Raw genomic sequence first — 12,857 nt, 5'->3', positions numbered from 1 at the left:
AACATTCATATCACCACAGAAGAGCTCTTCCTCCTTTACAGTGTATACCTCAAGCAACCAGAGACCAGTTTTTGTCAGAGGTTACCAACAGCTTTCCTAGAAGTTCATATAGATTATTCCATTTCATATGGAAAAGAAAATAAGTACTGTCTAGTTTTCCTCAGTTTCATTGTGTTACCTCACGTCTCAATCTGTTCCATGGATGGATATACCTCATATTATTATTCTCACTCTTCCTTCTTCACTTCCCTTTTTCTTTCCTGTTTGTTTATTTACTTAAGTGGCAGTGGTGGCACACGCCTTTAATCCCAGTACTCCGGAGATAGAAGCAGGCGGACCTCTGTGAGTTCAGAACAGCCAGAACTACACAGAGAAATCCTGTCTGGGGGGGGGGGGGGACGGACGGACTGACTCTGTATAGCCCTGGCTTTCTTGGAACTCACTGTGTAGACCAGCTGACCTCAAACTCAATCCTCCTGCCTCCATCCCTCCCAACTCCCACCCACAACTTGTTTGATTGGTTGGGTTGGAAGGTTTTGGTTTTTGAGGCTATAGCTCAGGCTTTCCATGAACCTGTGGTCCTCTCAAGTGCTGGGATTACAGGTGTGTGCCTTTGCACCATTGAGTGATTGTTTTAGTTTTTTTAAAATAATGTTTCATATAACATTCTGATCATGGTTTCCCTTCCCTCATCTCTTCCCAGATCTTCCCCACCTCTCCATCCATCCAACTCTGACTTCTTTTCTCTTAGAAAAACAAGCAGGCTGTATGTATGTAGTTTTGTTTTGTTTGTAATGGGCACCATGGCTATTTGGAGGCTAGAGGTGTCAGATCCCCTGGAGGTAGAGACACAACCCGAAGTAGGTGCTGGGAACTGAACTGAACTCAGATCTTCTGCAAGAGCAATGAAACTTCCGAACCATGTCTCCAGCTCCCACATCCTTTACCTTTGATGGACATTTGAGTTGTTCCCAGTTGGGGCTTTACATATAAAACTCCTGTAAACATTTTTACATACATCTGTGTGGAAATAGATGAATTTCAACTTGCTGAAGCTGCTAGTTTGGCTTGTTAAGTGCATTTTGGTTTTTCAGGAACTGTGCAGCATTTGTCACTCCACTTGCAGTGTGTAAGAAGCCGCCACTGTGTGTGTCCTTGTCACCGCTTCCTGCAGCCAGTCTTACTTCTGCCACTCTGGGGAATGTGTGGTTTTAATGCACGTTTGCCTTTTCACTCTTCATCGTATTTTCCTGTTTGTTACAAAATATTCTATTGTCTCTTTTAATAATCGGGTTATTGTCTTACTTTGAAGTTACATTTGGGGGGCGGGGGTATGGAGGCCAGAAAAGGGTGTGGATCCCCTGGAGCTGGAGTTGCATGCCGGTGGTTGTGAAGCAACCCAACAACATAGGTGCTGGGAACCACGTGTGCTTTCAGCTTGCAAGCCCTCTCTCCAGCCCAAGTTCTTTATTCTATTTGTTCTGTTTGTTTTTACTTTTTGAGACACGGTCTCTGTGTAGCTCTGGCTGTCATGGAACTCACTGTGTTGACCAGGCTGGCTTGCCTCTGCACAGTGATTAAGAGCACTTGTTCTTGCAGAGAACCTGGGTTTGATTCCCAGCACCTACTTGGTGGTCCACAACTGTCAACTTCAATCCCAGGGAATCCAACACCTTCTTCCGACCTTTACAGGCACCAGGCACACATGTGGGTGCACATACGTATATGCAAGCAAACACTCATTCACATAAAATGTAAATCTAATTTTTAAATACATAAATATGACACTTTTATTCTCCACTTAAAATGGAAGCATGTTTAACATAAATACTTAATTCTTGACATAATTGCCAGGTTTCTTTAGCATAGCTATGAGCCATGCTCTATACTCAGTGTACTGTTTGTCTGTTTTTGAGATTGTGTTTTTTTGTTTTTGTTTTTGTTTTCAGAGCTGAGGACTGAACCCAGGGCCTTGCGCTTGCTAGGCAAACGCTCTACCACTGAGCTAAATCCCCATCCCCTCCGGTCTCTGTTTGAAGGCCTCTCTCACTTTGCCAAAAAGATAGAACCTTCTGTGAATTCCCAATTTAAACCAAGTTATCTAGTCATTTTATTTTATTTTATTTAAAGATTTATTTATTTATTATGTATACAGCTTGTATGACTGCAAGCCAGAAGAGGGCACCAGATCTCATTACAGATGGTTGTGAGCCACCATGTGGTTGCTAGGAATTGAACTCAGGACCTCTGGAAGAGCAGTCAGTGCTCTTAACCTCTGAGCCATCTCTCCAGCCCTCTAGTCATTTTAATAGCACTAATTATTTATATTTTTCTCCATATTCATGGTAATTTGTTCATAATTTCATATATTAATACCTATGTCTTTATTTCTCCCCTGTGTAGTTACGAGGTCATAAAGCTGTGTTTTCACCACTCTATCCATAGTGCTTAACACAGTTGGAGATGATCAATAACAATTTCAGGGCAGGCAGGGTGTTTCTTCCTACCCATTATTCAGGAAGCTGCTGCAGGAGCATTATCGCAGGTTCAAGTCCAACCTGAGTATGGACTAAGTGAGACAAAAAGTATTTGAGGAAATTTTGCTGTGTAATTCCTTCAAAACTGATATTCCTGTCTCTACCATTTCCACTGAGCCTATAAATTGCCCTTGTAACAAGAGTTATTTTTTTAGTCTTTTTTGTCCCATGGGTCCTTTAGTCCGGTGGTTCTCAACCTTCCTAATGCTGTGATCCTTTAGTAAGTACAGTTCTTCAACAGACCCTCAACCATAAAGTTATTTTTGTTGCTACTTTGTAACTGTAATTTTGCTACTGTTATCATAATGTAAATGTTTTTGGAGGTAGAAGTTTGCCAAAGAGGTCACGGCCCAAAGGTTGAGAACCATTGCATTAGGTTGTTAGTAAAACTTGTGAGCCCTCAAATCAATACTTTTGAATAAATATAAAATTATAAAAGAAATTGGAAACATATTGGAGTATTATTTTTGTGATGTTAGGATTAAACAGAATACCATTTTACTATTAAGAAAAATTAATTTTATCTGGACATTGTGGTGCACATTGTACTTGGAAGGTGGAGGCAGGAGCTGCAAGTTTGAGGCCAACCTGGGCTACACAGTGAGTTTTAGACAAGCCTGAACTGTACAGAGAGCCTGGCTCAAAGGAAGAAAAGATCCCTTCACCATGTGTACTTCTTTATTAGTCCTTCATCGTGAAGAGCAAGTGGCTGCTCAGTTTCTCCTATCTAGAGAAACTTCATTCATTTTGTCCTCAAGCTTTGGGACAGTTCCAAGACTACATCTGAAATAACCTTGGGCCATCTCAGTGATGATGGCGCACCCCTTTAATCTCGACATTCAGGCAGCAAAGGCTGGTAGATCTCTGAGTTCAAGGACAGCCTGATCTACAAAGCAAGTTCCAGGACAGCCAAGACTCCACAAAGAAACCTTGTCTCAAATAACTTGAAAAAGAGCTGGGCTGTGGTGACGCACGCCGTTGATCCCAGCACTCGGGAGGCAGAGCCAGATGGATCTCTGAGTTTGAGGCCAGCCTGGTCTACAGAACGAGATCCAGGACAGGCACCAAAACTACACAGAGAAAGCTTGTGGGGCATGGGGGACCACTTGAAAAAAGAAATACCCTTGGGCCTTGGAAAGGGCTTGACCTGATCTCATTATTTTGGGCATCTTGGCTGGGTGGATGGTGACATAAGCCAAGTTGTGAAGATGGTGTGTCCAGGTACTCTAGTGCCTTTGTCTCTTTGCATGTGTTTCTCCTGACACTGATTTCCCCGTTCCCGTCCCCCTGTTTTGCCATGGGGCACTTTCTCTTCCACCTACTAGTCTCCAACCTTCATTTGCCTACTTTCTTTATAATGCCTTTCCAGTTGTCTACCTGCACTTTCTAGTCTTCTTCCCCTGCCCTGTTACCATTTCTTAAAAGGTCCCTGGTTTCTTTGCACTCACATCTGCCTTCTTTTCATTTTCATACAGGACCAAGGGCACCTCACTTCATCTCACTGTAGACTGAGTTAACTGTTCTCCAGTTCTGTAGCCTTCTCCACCTCAGTTTGAAGTTCCTTCTCTGACTTCTGAAATACCACTGTCTTCCCTCCTAGTCTGTCTGAGTAAACACACTGACTTTCAAGTTGGACAAGAGGTTCTTGGTCTGATACTGTTTATTCGTTTCTTACCACCCTTAACTGGTTTATCATCTTTACTGACAGTGATACCTGCTGCGGCTTCTATTGCTCTTCCTTACACTGCTGAGAACCATTGTCTCCATCTAACACACCCCCCACTGGCACCTTTAGATCTCTTAAGTCAGGTAGGCCAGGGATGTAACTTGGTGTAGAATACTTGCCTACAGTACCCAGGGTTCCATCCCCATCACCACATCCATTCAATTCATTCATTCATTCATTCATAAATATACACATATTTAATACATACATAAATCATTCTTGGCTCCTATCCTAAAGGGATATGCCTTGCTCCCAGAGCTACCTCTGGTATTTGCAAGGTCTGGAGTGTAACTATAGAGTCCCACATGCTATAAAAATCAAGTGAAGAAATATTAAATGGAATATATGTTCTTTCTTCCTACGATGATGAGTATTATATCTTCTTAATGACCTTGAAGGTCAGACTCAACTAGAAAATTCTTAGGCTTTTTAGAGTTCTGTGCCAGCTGTTTCAGGAGGGCACACCCATACCATAGCCCTCTTCTTTCCTCAACCACAGTGTTCCCCTCACTTTGAGCTTCAGAACAAGAGTGATCTGCTAGGCATGGGTTTGCATAGTTTCTGAAACAGAACTTGCAAGCTGTTGGTGAGCATGGTTCTTTGGGAAGGGACAGTGCTGGGTGAAGTCAGTGGTCCCATAATCATACTGGTACTTCTCCCTTTCCACGTGTTACATTTCTACTTGCTTTTAACCCTGCTTTTTCGTAAACAGTCTACTCCTGTAGAATATGGTTTCTGTAGGGCCTGTTTGCTTGCCTGCCTGCCTTTTAGACAGGGTCGAATTATGGCTGGCCTTGCACTATTTATCTAGACCCATGTGGCCTCTGACAGAGATCTGCCTGTTACTGCCTCTTCCTCCTGGATGCTGGGATTGAAGATGTGCACCACCATACCTGGAGCTTAGACCCAATTTTTCATCCTTCCTCTGAGATCCTTATTTGGAATTAATCTACCCGGCTTCTCTTTTCACTTAGGAAGCAGATTTCTGTGAGGGTATTGTTGTGTATTGCTGTCTCCATTCCTCACTAAATTGAGAGTTTTTTCCACTTACCATAAAGTCTCTCAAATGGGAAGTACATTCAAGTAGTTTGAGTTCTCCAGAAGCTGTGACCAGCACTCTTGTTGCTGTGGTAACCCCATCAAAACAGGAAATGAAGTTGGTTTGCCATCACTATTCATAATTGACTCACGTTGATTCCCTTTTCTTCTCTAAGTGTTCACGAAGCATCTGTTAAATAATATCCAGAGTTTTATGGCTTTGAGTTCATATTTGCAGATCAGTTTCTTCTGGAGTCTATTCCAACTCATCTCAGCCCTGGAATAAACCAGACATCCAACGTCCTGCACCCCTCATTTAAATTCTTTGATTCATTCTTGATAATTTGTGCATATATGCAATGTATCTGGGTGCTGTCTAGCCCATAATCTCCCCTCCCACTTCCCCAGAGGCCTCCAACATTTCTCCCTCCCATGTTCCTATCTTATTTTTCTTGTAACCTTTGAGTCCAGTTAGTGTGTCTACATGGGATATGGGACCATCTACCAGAAGGTGGGCAACCCATCAGTCAGCAGCTGTATCCCCAAAGAAAAATTACTTCTCCCCCAGCAGCCATCACTTGCCAGTTACTCCTCCACTCTTATTGGATGTCATGAAGCCTTCTCTCATTCATACTGATGTGCTGATTGGCTTGATCATATGCAGCATTTCACAACATTCCTCCTCATCCTCCATCTCTTACATTCTTTCCCCCATCTTCCATGAAATTTCCTGAACCTCGGGAGCGGGTGGGGCATGATACAGATCCCAGTTTAGGGCTGAGCATTCAACAGTCACTTGTTCCCAGCACTTTGACTGCATTGACTGCTGCCCACTGCAGAAAGAAGTTTCTCTGACCAAGCTTGAGAAAGCATTGAAACTTATGGGTATACATATATTTAGAAGGCAATTTGACAGCATATCCAGTTAGCAAAACAACATTAGTAGATTCACCTCTGGGACCCATGGCTTCCCTGGCCATGAACTTTCGACTAGATTTTTGGTACCAGACACAGCTCTCCTGTAGAGCTGGCCTAGAATTCAATCCAGAAGTTGTGCTGTGACCTGAATTTCGGCCTTCTGGAAGAATAGAATAAACTCTTAACCACTGACCCATGCCTCTTAGCCCCCTCCCAGATAGGGTCTTTCACAATGTAACCCAGGCTGGCCTGGAACTTACTATATAGACCAGGTTGGCCTTGAACTCAGAGATCTGCTTCCCTCTGCCTCCTTAGTGCTAGGATTATAGGTGTGTGACATCAAGACAGATACCCTAGCTCCCGTTTCCATTTAAAATTTTATTTTTTGTGTTGCCCGTATGTATATATCCATGCAGACAGTAGCAAGCCACACCATATGAGCAGGAGCATGGCTTCCTTTCAGGCGAAGGTGGAAGAGGATGGTATCACACCTTCAAAAAAGAAGTCATCTTGGTTATGTCACCACCAAGTCAGGAGATGTCACGGTAGAAGGCTGCATTGCTTAACTCCTTCTGACAGCCCCATTAGATAAACCCTTGGGGTGGCCACACCTTTAATCCCAGCAGGAGGCAGAGGAGGCGGTTCTCTGAGTTCGAGGCCAGCCTGATCTACAAAGTGAGATCCAGGACAGGCTCCAAAGCTATGCAGAGAAACCCTGTCTGGGGGGGGGGGGGGAACCTAACTAAATAAATAAATTGCCCTGCCTTATAAATAAATAAGTGAACAAACAAAATAAAAGCCAGTCCTGGTAGATTATAATTCTGTAAAGCAAGCCACGTTTGACTATTATGTTCAATGAAAAATTAAGAATTTATAATGTTGAGTTTCTGACTAGGATTTTTACTTAATTTTTGCAATGTTTTACAATGCTGAAAGATCAAATTTCAAGGCTTTAAGATGCTACCAGGCAGTTTTCTGGCACTGAGCTGACAATCCCAAACCCCCCAAAAAAACCTTTGTTACTGTTTTAACTATGTTTTTTCTCTTGTTATGATTACCAAAGAGAGGTTTCTTTCTTTTTTTATTTGTTTATTTTCGAGACAGAGTTTCTCTGTGTAGCCCTGGCTGTCCTGGAACTCACAGAGATCCATCTAAAGGCGTGTACCACCACTGACTGCCCAAGAGTGTGTGTTTCTATAGTAGATCCCAGTGTAGATACACTTGCCTAAACTGTACATTCTTTTGCCTGCCTCCCTGAAAACCACTGTTTTGGGCCCTAATGTACAAACCAAGGAAAGTAACAGTTAAATAGTCATTCTGTTTAAGAATTGTATTTCATTTCACAGTATTTGGGGACAGTGCTGCATGTTGATGGCGTTGTGAGGTGATAGCAACCAAGGTTGCTACTCCTAAAGCATCGTCTTCAGATAGACACAGTCAAGGGTATCAGTAAAAGGAGATAAAGACCGTTTTAGAAGTGTGAACTTTCTAATAATAAACTTTTACTGTGTCATGTTTCTAGCACTTAATGAGGAAACAAAATATTTTACTACTTGCCAAAATTGTTATTGCTTTAGTCAGTGACCAGATATTATTTATTAATATAAAATGCCTTTGTAGAAAATAATTAGTTAAATCGCTGCGCTCCCCCCCAAAAAAAAAGAGATACAAAAAAAAATTTTAAACCATCCTGAAATTGAAAGTAAAATATGTATTGCTTCTGTTGAGAATTAGTAGTTGAGTCTTAAGGGTAGCTTAGGAAGAACTAGAGTCCTATCATGGCTATAAAAGTATTTTTTAGAAGATAACTTTGTAGATTTTGTTATAGAATTACTCCAATATTATGGTTCAGTTTCTTGAAAACAATAACAAAAAATAGTCCTGTGTTTTGCATGTGAGAAAGTTGATAACTGTACTGGAGAGATCACTTGGTGGTTAAGAGTACTTGGTGCCTTTGCAGAGAGCACCCAGGTTCCGTTCCCAACACTCAACAGCTCACAGCTGCCCGTATAACTCAGGTTCCAAAAGATCCAATACACTCTTCTAGCATCCAAGGTCACCGTACACATGTGCACAGTCATACAGGGAGACAAGCATCCATACACAGAAAATAAAAATAAACAAAAACAAATCTTTTTTTAAAGAGGTTGAGATTGATAAAGGAGATAAGCATCCATATGCACAAAATAAAAATAAGCAAATCTTTTTTAAAAAAAAAAAAAGCAAGAGGTTGAGGTTGATAAAGACAATTAAGCTTTCCAAATCTGGTTTTTAGTGATAAAGCTGTTGGTTGGTTGTACTTGATGTTTGTGCTGAGTCAGAGAATTCAATACAACTATCAATAGTTGTTTTGGGGGGTGATTTTGTGTGTGTTGAGGGGGGCGTTGATTTTGTTTCCTTCCTATCTCAGGTTTGTGGAAATGAGCATTCATCTTGTGAGCAGGGCCCTGCAGCTCTTAAGTGTCAAATCAGCATCTGCTGTATTCTTTTCTGCCAGAAATTTCTGTGAGCTGTTTTTAATACTGTCTTTTCTCACATAGCACACCTTTGTTTTTTTTTTTTAATTTTATTTTTAGCTCTGCTTATGATAATCTCAACAAAGTTCGAGTTGCTATCAAGAAAATCAGTCCTTTTGAGCACCAGACCTACTGCCAGAGAACCCTAAGAGAAATAAAAATCTTACTGCGCTTCAGACATGAGAATATCATCGGCATCAATGACATCATCCGGGCACCAACCATTGAGCAGATGAAAGATGTGTATCCTTTTCTACGTTAGTGGCTGCCTCACTGCTCCGTGGTCACTCTGTGGAGTAAATAACTGGAAATGAAGGAAGTGTGCACAAAGCTTTATCTAATCATTCCTCCCATAAACATAAAGCATGCTAAGAGGAGATTGTAATTTGCACTTTAATGTTTAAAGCATTTTATTTTTTCTCCATTTTATCAGTTTTTGGTAACTAATTCTAATATGTTTTTGGTAAGTTCAGTGTTTCCTCTGTCTCTATAACAGTTTCCTTCTAGTTTTGGAAAGTCTTGGTTATTGTCATTTCCAGCCCCACTATGATAGAGGGAAAAAAGCAAGCATTCATTCACATGAGGAAGTGGGTACACCTGGCTGATTAGCACCTTCCAGACAGTCCTAGTGTGTTCCTCTTTCAGCCTCAGCTTCCTGTCTTTAAAATGGAAAAACTGGGCCTCATGATATCTTAAGGCCCGAGCAGCTCTGATAACACATAATTGTAGCCAGCATTAGAGAGCAAGGCTGAGCTGCTCTAGAAGACCCCTTGTAGTCTGCACCTCTCAGGAGTGGCTGGCTCCATGTCTCCAGGCAGACCTACTTTTAAATGGCTCTGTTAGTAGGTGGTGTGGTATGTTAAGTGAATGCCTCCTGCTGCCACCACCTGTTGGTCTTGTTTTACCTTTTGTCATAAAGCCTCTTGTAGATGACAAGTTTTATTTAGATTTGGTTTTTTGGTTTTTCTGTGTAGCCCTCTTCTGTCCTGGAACTTGCTCTGTAGAACAAGCTGACCTCGAACTCAGAAATTCTCCTGCCTCTGCCTCCCAAGTGCTGGGTGGCACCACTGCCCATCACAATATAATTTTCATAAGAAATAATGTGGTTTAGCTGAAGTTTTAGGTGCTTAAATAGTAGCTATGCAGGAAAGAAAGACAAGCAGAACTCAGCGTCAACCCTTCTTCACACTGCTTCCCTTGGTCTTATGTGCGTATCAACAGTAGTCAGGAACAGGGAAGAACACTGAGAGCACTCAGACTGAAGAGATTGGTGGTGGGAAGCAGAGAAAACAACATGTCATTACGCATTGCTTCTGGGCCAGAAAGGTGAATGCTGATGTTGGTGACCACCATGCTCTTTAAGCTTTGGAGGCAGCTGGCTGGTAGTGGACAGTTTTGGAGAACAGGGAAGTTGAGACTTCAAGGTTGGCCAATATTCTGTTTTAAGTCTCAGTCTAGACCCACAAGAAGCCACATAGGGCAGAGATGATACATGTTCTCTTCCGTGAGAGTGTACCCATGTTTTCTTTGGTTTCTCCTTTCCATTGATGGCCTTGCTGTATCAGAAGCTGCATGGGAAAAGGATTAAGAGAAGTTGAATTTGTTTGGTGCTTTGCTAAGTGTGACCAACTGTTGGATGTTTACCTTAACCTGTCAAACAGATATATAGTACAGGACCTCATGGAGACAGATCTTTACAAGCTCTTGAAGACACAACACCTCAGCAATGACCATATCTGCTATTTTCTTTATCAGATCCTGAGAGGATTAAAATACATACATTCAGCTAACGTTCTGCATCGTGACCTCAAGCCTTCTAACCTCCTGCTGAACACCACTTGTGATCTCAAGGTCAGCTAAGGCACTTTTATTTTATAGCAAAAATACAAGTGCACAATATGAGTCTTGTTCCTTCTTTAACCCACTCTTCCTTTCCAGAGGTAGTAGCCACAGTAGCAAGTTAGTAGCTCTTTTTTTGGGGGGGGCGGGGGGGGGGGGGTTTCGAGACAGGGTTTCTCTGTGTAGTTTTGGTGCCTGTCCTGGATCTTACTCTGTAGATCAGGCTGACCTCGAACTCACAGAGATTTGCCCGGCTCAGCCTCCCGAGTGCTGGGATTAAAGGCGTGCGCCACCACTCTCCGTCCAAATCAGTAGCTCTTATGTGTGTGTGTTTTATGTGCATGCTTACATATTCTTTGTATATAGTGTCATGTGCGCGTTGTTTTTAATCCTTTGTATCAAGAAAGCAAAACAAGGCTCATGGTGATACAGAGCTTCTCACGGGGATAGACATAATCTTAAGTGTTCAATAATGTCAGGTATGGTGGCACATGCCTCAGATCCCAGCACTGGGAGCAGAGGCAAGCAGATCTTTGGGAGTTAAGGCCAACCTGAAGTATGTATATGATATATATATATATCATATATATATATAACATTGACAAAGTTTTTTTTCCAACTTTGTACCTTAGTAAAATGAAAATACATGTCCACACAAAAACTTGTACATAGGTATTCATGGTAGTATAATTCATTGTCACTGAAAAATGTAAACAATCCAAATGTCCAGCTAATTGTGGATAAAATGTGATAGAGCTATACAGTGAGTTTATAGTGGAGAGCATTAGGGGAGACAGTTCTAATTTGTTAGTTTTTTTTTTTTTTCTGTTGTTAATTGTTTAAGGTTGCATAACCCTGTAACTGTAATATTAAAAACTATAGCATTGTATACTTTATGTGAATTATATCCCAGTAAAGAAACTTTAAAAGTATGTGGAGATGTGTAAGAATAATAATTTCTTGAATTTTCAGTTAAATGAACATTCCTGTGTGAAGCTTTGTTAGGTATGCCATGCCAAGAAGTATGTGTGCCCCTGAAAGTGGAAAACTGAGAGATGGAAACCCAGCAGACAATGTGTTACTGATAGCATATGCTGTATCTGGCTACCGAAAATAGTATTCAAATGCAAACGAGGAAGATAATGTCCATGTCAGCCCTCCAAGGATGAACAGGCTTTCATAAGTGAGGGGCTCTGTTGGATACAGGTGTCATAGGCAGGAAGACCAGAGGAATGAAGGTCAGAAGCAAGGGAGGAGTTAAGAAAAGTACTACTTCCTTTTCTTTTTGGGGGCAGCATTGGGTATTGGGCAGTTGCTTATAAGCAAGAGAGATTGGCTGAAAATGAAATATGGACAACCTTTATCTAAGCTTTGTTTTTTGTTGTTATTTTGAGACATGGTCTGACTATATAGCTCAGGTTTAGTAATAGGTTTGTACCACCACACCCAGCAAGGTATAGTTGGGGCTTATCCCAAACTCCATTTTCCTACTTCACTCTTCAGCTTTTTATTATTGGCATACTCCAGCATATCTAGCTTCACTCATATTTTAAGGTATGTATCTGGAGTATGTCATTCATATGGAGAACATTTCATTCCAAAGATGAGTGTGGTTTTTCACTGAGATTCTTACTTGCCACAGCAAGCATGTGCGTGCAGAACAGGCTATGGTGGCAGTAGTGTATGTGTATGACACAGGAGCCAACACTGGTGGGGGGAGAGCCACCTCCTCGAGCTCTAGCCTACATCAAGAAGTGCCACCACATTGTGGGGCTTCATGATGACCCTTTATTTCCCAGGCCCACAGACACACTTACGGGGTTTAGACCCTATTGACAGCTTCTCTTGGCTTATGTTCAGTGGAGCAGAAAATGGGAGGTGTGGTCAGTACTAGTGTGTGCTCGTTGTTTGCCGAAGAGAACTCACCGAGTTATCAGTAAGCACGCCCACAGCCTGTTTGATTGCATTTACACCTGTAAAGAAGGATACAGAATGGAACATGTTTTAAAGAACATTTACATAGTCCAAGAGGTGGTCAGATGGGAATGCCGACGTTTAATGGGGCCCTTTAGGCTTGGACTGCACTAGCTGTCTGGCGTCTTCTATATGGAGTTATTCTGAGTATGACTAGGGCTTTATCTGTAGCTGTGATAGATTTGTTTGGGTAGTGTTGTTGTTGTCTTATTGGCTTTGTTAATTAGGTTAGCCTTCAGCAGTATAATATTAAGGAAATTTTGTGGCCAGGCATAGTATCGCACACCTTTAATCCCAGCACTAAAGAGG

The 12,857-nt window shown here is 41.8% G+C and overlaps 1 protein-coding gene across 2 annotated transcripts in view; it reads left to right on the top strand.

Moving 5' to 3' along the window:
* Mapk1 (mitogen-activated protein kinase 1) overlaps positions 1-12,857 on the top strand; it is a 61,723-nt gene that overhangs the window by 24,680 nt on the left and 24,186 nt on the right. For both annotated transcript variants that reach the window (XM_028856713.2, XM_028856712.2), the window contains exons 2-3: positions 8,796-8,978; positions 10,397-10,586. In XM_028856713.2, coding sequence (XP_028712546.1) covers positions 8,796-8,978; positions 10,397-10,586 — 373 coding nt within the window. The remainder of the gene's footprint in view (positions 1-8,795; positions 8,979-10,396; positions 10,587-12,857) is intronic.

Source organism: Peromyscus leucopus, chromosome 12 (genome assembly GCF_004664715.2).
Source record: "Peromyscus leucopus breed LL Stock chromosome 12, UCI_PerLeu_2.1, whole genome shotgun sequence".
Classification (NCBI taxonomy): Eukaryota; Metazoa; Chordata; class Mammalia; order Rodentia; family Cricetidae; genus Peromyscus; species Peromyscus leucopus.
The sequence above is the reverse complement of the archived record's forward strand: the minus strand, read 5'-3'. Positions and strand labels throughout refer to the sequence as shown.